The 15610-nt window shown below is 36.0% G+C and overlaps 1 protein-coding gene and 1 non-coding gene across 2 annotated transcripts; both read right to left on the bottom strand.

Annotated features, from left to right (window-relative positions):
- Positions 1 to 4702: 4702 nt before the first annotated feature.
- Positions 4703 to 5009, bottom strand: LOC147826567 (large ribosomal subunit protein uL16-like; the record flags this gene model as incomplete). The annotated part of the gene is given in 3 exon segments (XM_087180774.1): positions 4703 to 4845; positions 4848 to 4874; positions 4877 to 5009. Coding segments are annotated over 3 exon segments (291 nt in total), but the record flags the coding sequence as incomplete, so codon positions are not given.
- A 67-nt stretch (positions 5010 to 5076) lies between these two features.
- On the bottom strand, positions 5077 to 5211 carry LOC147826566 (small nucleolar RNA SNORA70). The gene has a single exon (XR_015439029.1). It is a non-coding gene; the product is annotated as a small nucleolar RNA SNORA70 (small nucleolar RNA).
- Positions 5212 to 15610: the final 10399 nt, after the last annotated feature.

Below are 15610 nucleotides of genomic sequence, written 5' to 3'. Positions count from 1 at the left end.
ATAGCAATTCTAGATGAAAATCTAGTATAAAAAATGGAGAGAGGAGGAATGTAGTAGGGATGGAAATGGAGTAAATATTTTATTTCCTCCAAATATCATCAAAAAGACCACTATTATTTCATTTATGCAAAAGTATAGCCTTCCAAATGGAAAAATAGGTCTTAGGTGGTACTAATAAGGTAGACTCAACTAGATGAGGTAAACTGAACTCAATAAGAAGGTTCTGAGGGGATGCTTTGATTGACAGCATAATTATAATTCAAAACTGGGAGAGGAAAAGTTCAACAAAACATTCATGTACTTTAAAAGTACAGCTATTAGTCCTTTCAGGTAAGTGCTCCAATTATTTTTTCTTTCTATTTCTATTTCTTAGACATGGCATTTTGTTTGGGCAAGACTCAGGCATCCACTGTTTCTCATTAGTGCTGTGACCCTCGAAAATTTATTTAACCTCTTGGTAAAAGATAAGAAGTAAAATAGAACTATCTCCTTACACTTGTGAGAATTAATTGAACAAACATAAGGAGAAACTTTAGGATAAAGACTTCATCATAATAGGAATAGCTACTATTGTAATTATTTTAAAAACATTCTTGGTGGTACTCAGCAGGCAACTTAGTACTGAACCTGTTTGGGGAAATCACTGTGTTTGTGCCAATTCTTAGATTTTTGTTATTCAAATACTGTGTTGTGAGAAATTGATATTAACAATGGCCTCAATCTCTATTTCTCTACAGAACTAGCATTTGTTGGACAAATGACTCAATAAATTAATGGAAATAAATGTACGAATGAATCAAAATTTTTCTATTTGTAGTGTTTCCAATCGTCTTTTCTTTAGGTTCCTGTGTTTCCTAAAGAAAAACACTAATTAATATAAAAGCAATCCCCTTGGTGCAATAAATAGATTTTCAAAGATTAATCCTAGAAAGGGGAAAGTGTTACTCCCAGGGACTACATGCTTCATTGGTGGAATTTCATTTCATCCAGGACAGGCAGGAAAAAAGATAGTTTGGATCAGTAAGCATCCCTGGCTGTTCTAAAATTGAGTAAAATTTGCCTTTCACATCAGCAAACTTAGAAACCATGTTTATTCTTTCTCACTCTTTTCAGCATCCTTTAAGCAAACCTAGGTGCTTGTGAGTACTTATTTTCCCTCAGATCTCACCACACAGGCTCGCATGTCTTGCGTGTGTGCTAGGGGCAGCTCTTGTCTCTATTAGTCAGGTCTCTACATTCACTTCCAAAAGTGCATGAACAGGAATGGAAGCCGCCAGTTCTCTAGAATAACATTTGAGGTGCCCTGTGAGTACTGACACACTGCAGAATGGCTACAGATGGCCACCCAGGGACAACCATACGATGGCATCGACTTCTGTAGAGAGCAATATGTGCCGGAAAGTGTCGCCAAAGTCTGCATTCCCATGCCCACATTGGAGTCACAGAGTTTGTGCTACTGCCAGAGGGCTTCCTGAGGAGGGAGGAGATTGAGCAGGTGTCCGTTTTTGAAAAATCCCTCCCCTTCCATGACAAAGAGATTAAGGCCTAATCCATATATGAACAGCTACCTGTATCTCATTGATTTAGAGCACAGCACTGCAGCAAAATCTTTCCTCCTAGTCTCTATGATTTTCTACCTATTTGCATTTTTATACCCTCTGTGCTTAACAGGTTAATGGAGCTTTCATCCCTGTAATGCCACCAGAAATACAATGTTATCTATTATAAATTCTACCAAAATGAACATTCTAGCCAGCATTCTTAGTAATCACTCCCTTCAGAGTTTGCTGGAGCATGGATCACAAGCTACATGTCTGGAAACCTGACCTTCTGGGAGAGTTAGTCTCTTGTCAGTGGAATTACAGCTACGTCCTTGATTTATGAAGTGAATGAAAGAATTATAACATTTTAAATATATTACTGGATGGTTAAAATAAATATAGATACTTTAAATATGCATATAAGTTTAACCATCAGATATATCCCCATAAGCTTCTGTATTATTTTTCAGTGTCATCAAATATCCTTTTCAGTATTCTAGACACCATGAATACATTTTCTTGTCTGCTTCATTATTTCTGGTACTGACCACTCAAGCAGCTACTGGTCCCAAACTATCTCTATCATAACATTCCATTCCTTTTAGCTTTCTTAAAATTCATTTTTTAAAAATTCTATCGACAGTTTAAATTTACAGTCTATCAAGAATGTTTACTTGGATAGAATTATGATTTCTGCAATTGTCTGCATTTGAGTAAATAAACAAAATGCATCACGATCCTTTGATCCAGATTATCTGTATTAGCTCCTGTTTGTTTAAAATATTAAGAAATGTAATGATTTTATACCCAATAATAAGAAAAACTCAAAACATATATTTTAACTAGCTTCACAAGTTAAAAAATTAAAAGCTAGTGGAGATCTTTTCTCTTTAATCTTCATTTTATATAATGACTGCTTAAAGGCATAGGAAATGGGAGAATTATCTGAATAGATTCAAATGAATAATGTTTCAACTCATATTTTTCCATGAGGGTTACCAATCACCTAATACCAAGCCATAATTCCAAGTTCAAAATGCAATTCTGTAATTTTTTTAAACATATCCTCATTTCAGTCAAAATTTCTATAAGTAGGTACCAAAAGTTATACGCAAAAAATGCAAGAGAATATTTCATTTATCCTTTAAAATTCCAGGGCATTACTTGGATAGTTCATTCACATTAGATCTGTCCCAAGTAATAAAATGCAAAATAATGATGCACATAATTTGCTTTTGAAGTACTGATGTGAATCACAAAAGATTTCCATGTTAATTGGAGTATGCTTGTTCAGCACTTTATATGCCAGTGCTGCCTTTGCCTTCATTACATTGTTGCATAAGTTTTGAAAATATTGTTGGTATTACACAAGTCACCTCTTGCACAACAGTGATAGAAAAAAAACATGCTAAGGTGAGATTGCTTCACTGGGCATGAGATCCCTATTATGTCATGTCAATTAAGTGATTTCTGAAACAAGAAGTATTTGTTTAAACTAACATAGGTGATATTCTTAATTGGCAGTGATGTGAAGCTTGCAGTGAGCAACTTCTTATGGTACCTAAAGGGATGAGAACATTTTCATCCATGACAAAAGAATTTGTGCCTGGCACTATAATGCAGCATTTCATAAATTTTGGAACATTAAAGGAAGGCTACTTCAAACTCAAATGCTTGTGTTAATCTGCCACTAATGTTCAGTTTCATTTTCCATGCACATAGCCTCTTTCATTAAGAAAATTAGAAGAAAACTAACAATATCATTAACACACAATAAAATATGCATATCTTTTAAAAATGAAGAGAATCAGACAAAATTGTGACATGACTATTATTATTATAGTTCGCTTATTTTTTATTTGCCTTATAAATTTCTAGCAATGTGAATATTAGAATTTAAAATTTAAAAGGACAGGAAAAGTATAATTTGTTAATAGATAACTAGTATTGCAATAAAAAGTAAGACTTCAGACACCAAATTAATAATAGTATCTAATGAAAAGGAAAATACCTGTGACACAATCAAATTTGATAGTACTTATAACAAAATACAGCAAAAATGACACCTCATTATTTTGATAGCATCTATAGTTTGGAAGCACTAAGAGCAAATCAGTTTCAAACTAAATAAATTAAACTCAATTTATAAAAAAGGAAGTCACTATTTTCCAACATCAATGTGAACAATTATATTTTGTTCCTTTTTTTTGCTTAAAAAATATATCATTATACAAGGATTTTTAAGTACAATTTGCAGTCCTTTTCTAATCATATATAATGTTAAACTAGTATTTGGAATTTGAAATTTCATTTATCAGGTAGCTATCATGTATTTCAGCTAAACATATTTCACATAGGTCTATGAACAAAACATAAAAAGAGGAAAAAAAAAAGAATAGCTTTAAGTAGAATTTTATCTTAAAACTCTTCCCTCAAATAACTGTCACATAGTTAGACAATTCATAAAGTACAATTGGAAATAGCCAGTCTTTGGTGCCTCTTGCCCTTTACTTACTTCTGCCGGCAAACATACCAATTATTATAAGACAGAGCCTTCTGGTAATCTAACCTTAGCTCTTGAACCTTTCCTGACTTTACCTTCTGCTCTCTTTCTAAATCTGCTTGAGGTCACTTTTATCATCTTTGCCACTTACTAGCTGTATGACACTTAAAAGCTGCTTAACTTCACTCTTTGTTGGTTTTCTCATAAATGAAATAGGAATAATAATAGTACCAGCTCAGTGCTAATGAGGATTAAATGAGTTGATTACAGTGTCTGGCATATGTAAATGTTCAATATACTTCGCCCACCATTTTTTTAATCTATATGGATGATAAATTTGATATCACTCCCAGATAAATTGTTAAGTAAGCAAAACTTCTCATAGACAAGTCCAACTTTTCTATTTTTGCCTTTTCTCCCAGTTTCATCCCTTTCCCCTTATGCTACATGCCTAACTAGAGTTAGCAAGGGACTCTGTTCCACACAACAAGGACTCAGGTTGGGGAATGTAGATGAACAGAATATTGGATGAGCATCAATAGGTTAGAGTTTGCCCTTCTGGTTACCAAACATCCTTCCTTCTTTCTTTGGTCCTTTCTTTTTTGGGGGGGTAGGGAATAAGATTTATTGATGAACTTGTTAGGGAGGAGGGGCAGCACAGTGGAAGGCTTCAGGAATGCAAGGCCTGCCACTTGTCCAGGGGACCAGGGTTCGGGATGTATTTCACACCACAGCCATCAGGGATGAGGCGCTTCTCAGCCACCATGTCTTCAAATTCATCTGCATTGAACTTGGTGAAGCCCACTTCTTGGAGATGTGAATCTTCTGTGGTCAGGGAACTTGAACTTGGCCCTGAGTAAGGCCTCAATCACATGTTCCTTGTTCTGCAGCTTGGTGCAGATGGACATGATGACCTCTCCAGTGTGAACCCTTGCCATTGTGCCCTGGAGTTTCCCAAAGGCACCTCATATGCCTGTCTGGAGCCTGGATTGGGGACGGTAGAAGGTCAGATAATGAACATCCACCTGGAAGGGGTGTCTCCAAGGTTCCTTAGGGCACCCCATACAAGCAACAGGCCATATATGCTACCGAGGAGATTGCTGTTTGCAGCCACTGCACACTGGGCACCCACCAGCAGAGGAACTCAGTTGGCTTAATTGACTGCAGTCTTTGGTTCTTTCTTCCCACATACAGGTTCCATAAAAAGCCTTCCTCATGGGAGAAACCAAAAGCCCATCCTAATGTCATCTTCATCCAAGTCCGTTATCTGTGACAGATGGTGAACTGTCTAAACCACTTTCATATGTGAATCTGTTTGTCCTACATTCACTCAATACACAGTGATGGAACAGTAGCAGCAGTAAAAATCCTATTGGAATCGGCATGGTTGAGAAACACATAGACCCTACTGGCCTGTAGCAATTCTGAAATCCCACTGGGCAGATATTATGAGGTTTCTTAGACATGGTATGGGAATTTCTTTTATTAAGCTCCAGTGTCTCACTTTAAGATCTCCCTGGTTCCATCTTCTAAGAGATATTTTCCCCTCTCAATGTATTCTTTGGATGCAACTGAAGTAGTAATTAGAATAAGCTTCTATTCTATTAGGAGATACACAGATTACTCTGTCACCCACATGAGAAGAGAGTCCCAAGAGTTTTTTTTAAATCTTGAGCAACACAAGCCTTTCTTTTTTATGTTTTTGTTTTTGCAATACTGAGAAGTGAATCCAGGATCTGTGCACTGAGCTAAAATTCCAGCCATTTTAAATTTTTTTTTTTTATTTTGAGACAAGTTCTTGTTAAGTTGCTAAGCTGCCCAAGCTGGGCTTGCCCTTGAGATCCTCCAACCTCCACCTCCCAGAGTGCTAGAGTGACAGGTGGCACCACCACAACCAGTTGCAATCACAAGACTTTACTCTAGATTCATGAATCCTTTAGCAGTATGAATTTATTTTATGAAGGAGAAGGAAGAGAAGATGAGAAGGAGGGGGAAGAGAAAAAAGAGAAGGAAGAGGAGAAGGACCTTAATAGATTTCTTTGATGAGATGCCCACAGTTTATTTTAATACATGGTCTTATGTTTCTTTATTTTTTTCTTCTTTCTCATTACCATAACCACCACTTTTAACCTACACACACACACACACACACACACACACACATTTTTCTTTCAAATTAAGGGTCATTCTCTAACACTGCAGATATATGCTAGTCTGATATTCTTCTAGAGGCAATTAATCACTTGAAAATTTTTATTGAGGATTTGCCCATTGTAGCCCAGATGCAAAGAACTTTTATGTCCTAATGGATTATGAATACATAGAGAAGCCTAGATCCCTGAATCACTCAATGAAAGACATCTGCCTACTGATCAGAGTTATGTACCTATATTATTAGACTGCTCCATGAGCAAGAATTAACTTCTGTTTTATTTAGCCAGTGAAATCTTAGGAGCTTCTCACTATTAGAAACTCCCCAACTTATAAAATCAATTACTCAGAAACATTCTAAAATATTATTGGATTTTTTTATGTAAGGCATTAAATTGTTTTCACTTACTTAAAGCTCAATGGATAGTAAGTAACTGAGATGATATTTTGTAGTATACATATAATACACTCAATAATGAGCAAAATGAAAAATAGTCATAGCTGGGCTTGCCAGGAAATGCAAGTTATTTTCTATCTAACTAATTTTCTGTTTATTGAATAAAACATATCACAATAAACATTTTTTGAACAGCAGCAAAGGTTCATAATTAGAACATATAAAATTTGATAGGTAAAATGAGCCTAAACTAGACATGAAACAAAAAAGTCACATAGAAATATCAATGTATACTTTCTAAGTTTGACTGATCAGCATGTAAAGATTAAACATAATGATTTTTTAATAGCAATGATTACCACCAGGCTGCATTTTTAGCCTTTGAATTATTGATAGCATACAGGTGTAGATATTCAGCACTATTTGTGTGTTACCCATTTAATGCACATACATAGGACAGTTTATTGCCAGGTGTGAACTTAAAAAGAAGAAATCCAGCCGGGGGATTTAGCTCAGTGGTTCCACCACCTGCCTTGAAAGCCCAAGGACCCGAGTTCGATCCCTGGTAAAAAAAAAAAAAAAAAAAAAAAGGAGAAGGAGAAGAAGAAATCCAAATTAAATTAACTTTTAAATGTAGAATATAACAACCAATACTTTTACATTCTACCTCAGAGCTTTAGGACAGTGATAAAAAATGTTATTTTCCCTTTAATTATACCTCCTTTAACTAATTACCAAATTGCTAACCAGTCCTTCTACTATGTTCCCTTTGGTTGTAAATACTTGATGCAAATGTTTCCATGCATACATTTGTATGCTTGTAATGCTTTGCAAATTGTCTAGAATAGATGTATACCTTTTAATAACTGAAAAATAGTTAACTCTACGGAATTGAATACAGAAGGTAAAATAAGGAAAAGCTTTTATTTTCTCCTTCCTACAACAATACATTGTGTAATTTTTGTAATTGTGTGAATGATTCACTATTGCAAGAGTTTTTAATAGAAGTTGTTAGAACTGAATGAGAGAATCTAGAATGGCTTTATTTGCATTAAGTGTCTAGAACAATGCCCTGCCCCGGGTAGGATCTCTGTAAATAGTTGTTAAAGGAATAAATCAAGCTATTACACTCAGAGTGCATTAGCACATGAGATGAGGGAGGAGTTACTAATATTGGATTTCACCATAAAAAGATCTTGGTTCTGATAAAATTGACAGCTGACATTCGCTTTCCAGGAACAAATCATAAGAAGGCTTTGTTCATATTGTTCTTCAAAAGCTAATAATAAAACTAAATAAGCTATTACCAAAATTGGTTTAATTATATATTTAATAATGGGTGTAGGAACTTTTTTAAGTTCTTTGTAAAACACTAAAGATCTTAGATTTTTAAAATAGAAAATATGCAATTCCATTCCATTTGACAAGTAAAAGTTTTGAAGTTACCATCTTTTAAAAATATTTTTCAAATAAACGTTTGAAGAAATGGCAGTGTGCTGCTAAATGAAAAAGGCTTCTTATAAGTACTATCTAGTATAGAACCAGTCTAACTCTGTTAGGCTGAAAATACACATTAGCTCCACTCACACAGTTCACAAGCAAAGAGACACATTCTAGATATCTTAGGTGGAATTTTAATGAAGATAAACAGAAAAAGAAATTAAATCACAGAAAACACTTAGCAATCACAAAATGAGCCCATGGAGTACCGAAATGAGCTCAGGCCCACCAACCGCCAGCTCAGCCCCATGGGCAGAGCAGGCACCAGCTGACTACGCCCTGCTCAGTCCGGCTCACTCCACCCATTTGTGACCAGGAGACCTAGCCTAGCTGGTGAGGACCCCCGGGCATGCCCACCAGCCACCAGATCAGCCATGCAGGGTCCTGCAATAACAGCCCCCCCACCCCGGCTCTGGCCTCCTGGCTGCACAGCTACTTGGATCCACCCTATAGAAACACAGGGGCCATTGTCCTGAGCTACAGAAGTGAACAACAGAGAGAGGGCCTCTCCCAGGCTCCCTGATGAAAACTGAAGCCCACTGGAAAAGTGAAGAGAATCTCTGCAGTAAAGACACACCAGACCACCGCAATTGGTAAGTTAGAGGGATCATCGCCTCCCATCAGAACCTGGACTATCTTCAGGGGAAAGGCACCTGGAACCTGCACTAGAATCTTGCAGAGTTCAAACATGCTGGAGGACAAGGAGCTCAACTTGGGACTTGCAGCCAGAAACCTGTCTGAATCTCACAGGTCTGTGACTGGCTTGCTGAGACTCATTGACTTATAATTGCACACTGCTGCCCACGTTGTCTATGGTGACAGCAGAGACATGCCCTGAAGGAGGCCGTTCATTTTTATCTTTTATTTGTTATTTTCAAAACTACCACTATTTTTTTTTCGCTCTTATTTTTATTTTTTTTCTTCTTTGCTACTCTTTTAAAATTTTTATTTTTCTCTTTTTCCTTTCTTTTCTTTCTCTCTCTCTCTGCCATGCTCCCTTACTGTCCCACCTTGTTCTTCATCTCCCTTTGTGTTCCTGTTCTGGCCCTAATTCGTATTTCTTCTTTATCTTTCTTTTCTTCTCTTTCCTTCTCTTGCCTGTGCCCTCTGGCCTCACTGCTAACCTTCCCTATCCTTCCACTTACCTATTCCTCCCTACCCAACTCCTTCTAACTCCCCATCCCGAAGGGTAAAGTTCCTATATTGAAGAGTTTATTCACTATAAACATATGTTGGGTTGGTCCTTGATTTTGATTTAATTCACACAGTTAAATGTGATAGATTAATAACTACCACAAATTGTCATTTTCTAAGAGGTACTCGATGCTTTTGTGCAGCTGATTGTATCACTTGGGCTAAGGTGTTGTTATTGATCTAGTCAATGAACCTTCCTAGTATAAGGAAAATGAGATAGCCTTAGAGTCATTAGAGACTCAAAACTTAAAGACCAGCTATATCTGGAAGACACATCTGAGGAGCAATCATTCTATAAGGGTTCTAAATACATCAACAAAGATACTTACAATAAGCAACTTCAAAGTATCAACCCAGGAACTAAACCAAGGACAGTACTAAAAACAAAAATGAGAAGACATTTAAGAAAGGCACAAAATCAGACTTCCACCCCACAAAAGGCAAATTCTGGGGGAAACAAGGTGGAAAAGTCAGATAATCAACCACCTGGACACCGTGAACTGATAGCACAGGAAGTAACAAAACAGATGAATGAGGCTCTAGAAAAATTCAAAACAGAAATAATCTCCCAGATATCTACAGAGATGGTGAGCAGAGTGAAAGATATTATTGGAGGCTCTAGAACAGAAACTGATAAAAAAAAAAAGATGAGCTCAGAAACATGCTGAAAGCCTTGAATGCCCAGCATAAGAAATGGAAACCATGATCGCCCAACATAAGAAAGAAATGAAATCCATGAAACAGATTCAAACAGATATTAAGGAGATTAAAAATTCCATTGAAAGCATGCAGAGAAGATTAAAGGAATCTGAAGATAGAATATCAGATATAGAAGACAGGATTGCAGTTAAGGAACATGAAAACAGAGATTTCTTCAAAATAGTAAAGGACCATGAGAAATCAATCCAGCAGCTGCTAGATAATGCAAAGAAGAATAACATAAGACTGATAGGAGTCCATGAAAAAACAGGTGAAAATACAATTGACATGAAAAAATTGTTCACAGAAGTAATAGTAGAAAACTTCCCAGATAGAGATGGAAAATTGGACATACAAATAAGTGAGGAATATAGATCTCCACCCAGCCACAATCAAAAAAATCTACACCTAGACATATAATAGTCAAGATCCCAGAAACCCAACAGAAGAACAAATCCTGCAGGCAGTTAGAGAAAAGAAAAAAATCACCTACAAAGGAAAGCCCATCAGAATCACAGCAGACTTCTCAACACAAGTCAAGGAGAGCCTGGAGTGAAGTATTTCAAGCCCTAAAAGAAAATAACTTCCAACCTAGACTGTTGTATCCTGCAAAATTATCTTTCAAAATCGATGGGGAAATTAGACACTTCCACGACAAAGAACACCTGAGAAATTTCATGAAAACCAAATCAGGACTCCAAACAATTCTAAGCAATATCCAAGAAAAAGACAATGAAGGTCACAGCTCCATGAGGCCTAACAGAGGGGAGCCACCAGGCCAGGTAAGAAGCTAAAGGGAAAGGGGGAAAAAATAAGAAATAAAAGAGCCAACAAAGGCAAAACATCATGACAAGGATGAATCAATATCTATCAATTATAACTCTCAATGATAATGGCCTCAATTCACCAATCAAAAGAAATAGACTGACAGAATGGATTAAGAAGCAAAATCCAGCAATATGCTGTAGACAAGAAACACACCTGACTCAAAAAGAAATTCATAGACTGAAAGTAAAAGGATGGAAAACATTTCTCCACATGACAGGAACCCAGAAAAAAGCAGGGGCAGCAATCTTATTTGCAGACAAAGTAGATTTCAAACAAAAAAAATTAAAGAGACAAGATGGTCACTACATCCTTGTGAAGGGAACAATCCAAGAGGAAGAGATGACAATCCTAAATATACATGCACCAAATATGAATGGCCTCAACTACACAAAACAAATATTAATGGACATGAAAAACCAAATAAAAGTACTAATACAATTGTAGTGAGGGACCTCAATACCCCACTATCACAAATAGACAGATCATCTAGACAAAAAGTTAAGAAGGAAATTCTAGAACTGGACCAAGCTATTGAACAAATGGACTTAATAGATGTTTACAGAGTGTTCCACCCCACAAAATCAGAATACACATTCTTTTCTGCTCCACATGGGTCATTCCCCAAAAGAGACCACATGCTAGCTCATAGGACATGTCTAAGTAAATGTAAAAAAACTGAAGTTACCCCCTAAATATTATCAAACCATAGTGCAATAAAATTGGAGAACAATGACATAAAAAACAACAAAATTCCCACAAATACATGGAAATTGAAAAACATCCTCCTGAACAACCAATGGGTCACAGAGGAAATTAAAGAAGAAATTAGACAGTTTCTACAAGTAAATGATAATACCAGTACAACATACAGGAATCTATGGGACACAATGAAAGCAGCTCTACATGGGAAAATCATAGCAGTGAATGCCCATATTAGGAAAACAGAGAGAACTCAGATAAATAACCTAATGCACAACCTCAGGCTCCCAGAAAAAGAAGTGCATAACAAACCCAAAGCTCATAAAAGATCAGAGCAGAAATCAATGCAATGGAGACTAAGAGAATGATACAAAAAACTAATGAATCAAAGAGTTGGTTTTTGGAAAGAACAAATAAAATCGATAAACCATTAGGCAACCTTATAAAAAAAGGAAAGAAAAGGCTCAAATTCATGCAATTAAGAACGAAAATGGTGAAGTCACAACAGACCCAGCAGAAATCCAGAGGATCATCAATACCTACTTTGAGAACCTGAACCATAATAAAATGAAAAACACAAAAGAAATGGACAGATTCCTAGATACATACAAATTGCCAAAGTTAAATGAAGAAGATATAGAAATTCTAAACACCCCAATTACAATGAGTGAAATTGAAAATGTAATAAAAAATTTACCAACAAAGAAAAGCCCTTCTGAATACTACAAGACATTTAAAGAACAACTATCGCCATTACTCTTTAAACTCTTCATCAAGAAAATTGAAAGGGAACCAAAGCTTCCAAATTCATTCCTGGAAGCAAGTGTTACTTTGATTCCAAAACCAAGGAAAGACCCAACCCAAAAGAGAACTACATGCCAATCTCCCTAATGAACATAGATGCAAATATCCTCAACAAGATACTGACAAACAGAAAACAGATGGTCATCAAGAAGATCATGCACCCTGAGCAAGTCAGATTTATCCCATGGATGCAAGAATGGTTGAACATTAGTAAATCAAAAAATGTAATACACCATATTAACAGAGTCAAGGACAAAAACCATATGATCATCTCAATAGATGCAGAAAAGGCATTTGACAAAATCCAACACTCATTCATGATAAAAACCCTACAGACAATTGGAATAGAAGGTCTTTATCTCAACCTGATTAAAGCTATCTATGAAAAACCAACAGCCAACTTCCTACTAAATGGTCAAAAACTGAAAGCTTTGATGTTAAAATCAGGAAAAAGACAAGGATCCCAGGATAACCACTCCTGTTTGGTATTGTTCTGGAAACATTATCCACAGCAATTACAAAAGAGAAAGAAATAAAAGGAATAAAGATAGGAAAGGAAGAAGTTAAACTGTCATTATTTGCTGATGATATGATACTTTACATAGAAGATGCAAAAATCTCAGCCAAAAGACTTCTAGACCTACTTGACAGATTCAGTAGAGTAGCTGGATATAAGGACAATACTCAAAAAACAATAGCCTTCTTATACACAAATAGCAAACTCACAGAGAGAAATTCAGGAAACAATTCCTTTTACAATAGCATCCAAAAAAATGAAATATCTAGGAATTAATCCAACAAAGGAAGGAAAAGACCTCTACACTGAAAACTACAGCACTCTGAAAAAGGATATCAAGGAGGATATAAGAAAATGGAAAGACATCCCTTGTTCCTGGGTAGGAAGAACCAATAGAGTCAAAATGGCCAGACTTCCAAAACTACTATATAAATTTAATGCAATGCCAATTGAAATTCCAACAATATACTTCACAGAACTAGAGAAAATAATCCAAAAATTCATTTGGAACCAGAAGAGACCTAGAATAGCAAAAGCAATTCTAGGCAACAGAGACATGGCTGGGGATATCACAATCCCCAACTTGAAACTATACTACAAAGCTACTGTGATTAAAAACAGCATGGTACTGGCAAAGAAATAGACCCGAGGATCAGTGGAATAGTTTGTAAGATGCAGAAACAACTCCAGACATACTCAGTCACCTCATTTTTGACAAAGGAGCCAACTACCCCCATTGGGGGAAAGATAGCCTATTTAATAAATGGTGTTGGAAAAACTGGATTTCAACCTGCCAAAGATTAAAACTAGACCCATATCTATCACTATGCACTAAACTAAGATCAAAGTGGATTAAAGATCTAAATATTAACATAGAAACACTAAACCTGCTGGAAGATAAGTTAGGTAGAACTCTTGAAGACATTGGCATAGGAAAAGACTTTATGAACAAAACCTCAGTAGCACAGGAGCTAGCAGAAAGAATCAACAACTGAGATCTCATCTCTTTAAAAAACTTCTGCACTGCAAAAGAAACCACTAACAGAGCTAAGAGACAACCTACGATCTGGGAAAAAAATTTTAGCAGCTGTACCTCAGACAAAGGTCTACTATCTAGAATATAGAAAGAACTGAAAAAAATCAGACCCCCCAAATTCAAAGGCCCAATTCAAAAGTGGGCATCTGAAATGAACAGACATTTCTCAGACAAAGAAGTAAAAGTAACAAATATATATATATATATTATATATTTATATAAAAAAAGGTTCAACATCACTGGTCATTTGAGGGATGCAGGTGGAAACAACACTGAGATTCCAACTCACCCCAGAAAGAATGGCTGCTATCAAGAAATCAACAAATAACAAATGCTGGCGGGGGTGTGGGGAGAAAGGAACCCTTCTCCATTGTTGCTGGGAATGCAGACTGGTGCAACCACTGTGGAAATCAGTATGGAGATACCCCAAAGAACTAGGAGTAGAAGTCCCATTTGACCCAGCTATTCCCCTACTGGGTATTTTCCCCAAGAATTAAAAGAATCATACCACAGCAATATATGTCCACCCATGTTTATAGCAGCACAGTTTGTAACAGCTAAAGCTTGGAAACAGCCCAAGTGCCCATCGACTGGAAACTGGATAAAGAAGATGTGGTTTTTTAATAAAATGGAGTACTACTCAGCTATAAAGAACGAGAAACTAGAGACATTTATAGCGAAATGGATCCATATTGAGGCCATATTCTGAAGTGAAATAAATAGGACACGTGTAAATACCAAATAGTTTCTCTAGTGTGAGAAAATGAAAGTGTAAATAAGGATTAAAATGATTAAAAAGAATAATTGATAATTTGAAATATGAAAAGGTCCAAAGGTGTAGGGGTGGTGGGAGGGGAAGGGGAAAGGAAAGAAGGGAAAGGAAAAACTATGAGAAAAGAAAAACATGGAAACAAAGTCTATGTAAATAGGGAAGGGTGGAGGGGGTGAAGAGCACACAGGTAATGGAAAAAAATGAGAACTAATGTACATCGTGTACAGGTACAAGCACCCAATGATAAATGTAAACATATTATATACCTAAAATGTACCAATCAAAGAATTTTAAAAAAAAGAAAAGAAATGAGCACCACCTTCACATTCTATCAATTTTGACTTTAACATATTGTTTCCTAGAAACTACCAGCACTTGGAAATAAATTATCTGTAAAAGAAATTTCCATTTTCGAGCTACTGTGTGCTCAAGAAAATACAAATCTGAGGAATTAAGCAGCTTCAAGTATGAAAACTAATGCTCACATTATGTCCACAAATACTTTCTTAACTTTATTTTTTACTAGGACATATTTGTCATATATATTGATCACATTCATCGGAGAGAATTTGTACCTGTACATATTTTCTTTTTTCCCCTTTCCCCTCCTTTTCTTCCCCTCCTCATTTATACAATCTTTATTTTTTCTTTCTATGCTATTTTTTCTTTCCCCTTCCTTCCCTTCCCTCTCCCCGGTCAATATTCCCTTTTCCATTTGAACATATTCTTTCTACTTCCCAATATTTATCCTCCATTTTGTTCCTTATTTACTCTTTAAGTTTTTCATACAAGAGAAACAATGTGATATTTAAACTTGTGTGTCCAATTTATTTCACTTAAGATTATTGTCTTTGGGTACATCCATTTATCTACAAATAACTCAAGTTTTTCCTTCTTTATGGTACAGTAGTAGTCCATCGTATATAAATATCACTTTTTTAAATTCATTCTCCTGTTGATGGGCTTGTG

This window comes from Heterocephalus glaber, unplaced genomic scaffold (assembly GCF_053883595.1).
Source record: "Heterocephalus glaber isolate CG9 unplaced genomic scaffold, H.glaber_assembly_v1.0 deba00001465, whole genome shotgun sequence".
Taxonomy (NCBI): Eukaryota; Metazoa; Chordata; class Mammalia; order Rodentia; family Bathyergidae; genus Heterocephalus; species Heterocephalus glaber.
This window is presented reverse-complemented; position numbering and strand designations above follow the sequence as displayed.